The sequence below is a fragment of the Drosophila ananassae genome, assembly GCF_017639315.1.
Source record: "Drosophila ananassae strain 14024-0371.13 chromosome Y unlocalized genomic scaffold, ASM1763931v2 tig00000194, whole genome shotgun sequence".
In the NCBI taxonomy this organism is placed as follows: Eukaryota; Metazoa; Arthropoda; class Insecta; order Diptera; family Drosophilidae; genus Drosophila; species Drosophila ananassae.
Genome location: NW_025319099.1, coordinates 15,167 through 17,487, shown reverse-complemented (window position 1 = coordinate 17,487; position 2,321 = coordinate 15,167). Strand labels below are relative to the sequence as shown.

General features: G+C 45.9%; 1 protein-coding gene across 1 annotated transcript; it reads left to right on the top strand.

Moving 5' to 3' along the window:
* The first annotated feature begins 376 nt into the window (after window positions 1-376).
* Window positions 377-1,876, top strand: LOC123258262. The gene has a single exon (XM_044718134.1). The coding sequence runs from the start codon at window positions 377-379 to the stop codon at window positions 1,874-1,876; it is 1,500 nt and encodes a 499-aa protein (XP_044574069.1).
* Window positions 1,877-2,321: the final 445 nt, after the last annotated feature.

Genomic DNA, 2,321 nt, shown 5'->3' with positions numbered 1-2,321 from the left:
CATCAACTCAGTCAAGGCTGCACTGAAACACTACAACGTCACTGTTTACGCCTGGTGCGACTCTACCATTGTTTTGGCTTGGCTCTCGCACATACCTGCCAAACTAAAGACTTTCGTCGCAAACCGCACTGCCGAAATCCTCAGCATCATTCCACGAGATCACTGACAACATGTCAAATCAGATGACAACCCTGCTGACTGCGCTTCAAGAGGCATGCTAGCTGCTGACTTAGTAAACCACAACCTATGGTGGAACGGCCCACATTGGCTATACTCAACCGAAGCTGAATGGGTAAAAACACCTAGCACTCCTCATTGTAGTTTCATTTCAGATGAACAAGTCCAGGCTGAAGTAAAAGGTTCCGCCTTCACGACAATGAGAACATACAACACTGAAACCTCATTATTGGGCCAACTGAACGACCGTGTCTCCTCGTGGCCAAGGCTACTTCGTATTCTCGCCTACGTTCTCAAGTTCATCCGACGCAATCGCAGAAAATCCAACTCCGCTACGCTGACATTTGAGGAGATCCATGACGCACGGATCCTGTACCTGCGCCATGCCCAAGAGGAATTCCAAGCTGACTACAAGCGACTCCTCAACCAGCAAGATTTGGGACACAAATCAAAATTGCGCACCCTCTCACCGCAAATCGACAAACATGGACTACTGCGAGTGGGTGGTCGCTTAGCTAACTCAGAACTGCCAGCGGATGTGCAGCATCCAATAATTCTGCCCAAATCTCATCGCATAACGAAGCTCATTCTGGAACATGAGCACCGGATTCACTTACATCCTGGTGTATCGGCTTTATTTGTGATCGCACGCCAACGCTACTGGGTATTTGGCGCCCGCAACCTCATTCGAAAGATCACGCATGAATGTCTAAAATGTTTTAGACAACGCCAACACACATCTCACCAATTCATGTCAGATCTGCCGTCTGTCCGGGTTCGACAGGCATTTCCGTTTGCAAACACTGGCTGCGACTACGCCGGGCCAATCATCCTCAAGGTCCACAAGGGACGAAATCCGCGCAAGGAAAAGGGTTACATCTGTCTATTCGTATGCCTAGCCACTTCTGCCTTGCATTTGGAATTGGCTACAGATCTTACAACCGATACATTCTTGGCGGCACTCAGACGATTCATCTCTCGCCGCGGAAAATGCTCGCAAATGTATAGCGACAACGGGAGAAACTTCGTCGGGGCAAAAAGGGCATTAAACGAAATGCAAACTCTTCTGAAGTCAGACGAACACAACAACGCCGTACTGAAGGCCCTGGCAGACGAAGGAATCAACTGGAATTTCATTCAATCAGCTGTGCGCTCTGTCAAATTGCATCTTCATAGAGTCATTGGCAAGAATGTCCTCACCTTTGAGAAAATGCACACACTTCTCGCCCAAATAGAAGCTGTGGTCAACTCACGTCCACTATTCTCAACTTCGGACACTGAGGTCAACTATCTGTCGCCAGCGCACTTCCTCATTGGTCGTCCTTACACGACAGTACCAGAAGGCGATCTATCAAATGTACCAATCAACCGTTTGGATTATTGGCAACAGACTCAAGCTATGCTGCAAGGCTTCTGGAAACAATGGCACATGGAATATCTCACATCACTTCAGCATCGGCCAAAGTGGATGAACAAATCGGTCAACATTGCCAAAGATGACATCGTGCTCCTTAAGGATTCTCACACCCCGCCAGCAGCATGGCCTCTTGGAAGAGTCATCGAAACATATCCAGGGAAGGATGGAATGGTCCGCGCTGTACGACTTAGAACTCCAACTGGAGAAACCACCCGTCCAATTGTCAAGATCGCCCAATTACCAAATTCTGAAACAGTGTTTCAGGGGGGGCCGGGATGTTGATGAACGGTCACTGTCAGATTGGAAACTGCATTAATTAACAATTCGGTTTGGAAACTGGGCACACAATAAAATTTATGTAGAGAAGAAGAAGGTATTAGAAGCGTCGGTTGCAAATTCGGCGTGTGAGTTTTTGCTTTGCTTTGTTTGACAGATGGCGAAATCAAGAGATTGAGCCAGTTATATTTTCAATAAATAAAGTTAATCATCAAGAGCAGTGTCGCTTATAGTCTTTAAGATCCACGAGTTCACTCGGACAGATAACTAGAGACGACAATAATAAAAAAGAAAGGAGTACGCAACTTTATTTTATCTAGCAAAGAATAGAATTCCCATCAAAATTTTAGCTTTCATAATTTTATAAGTGTGGGAATAAATAACAATCCAGCAGGAATGCAAAATGAAAAGTCTGTAACTCCTCTAAAGAATGAAAAGTCTATAACTCCTC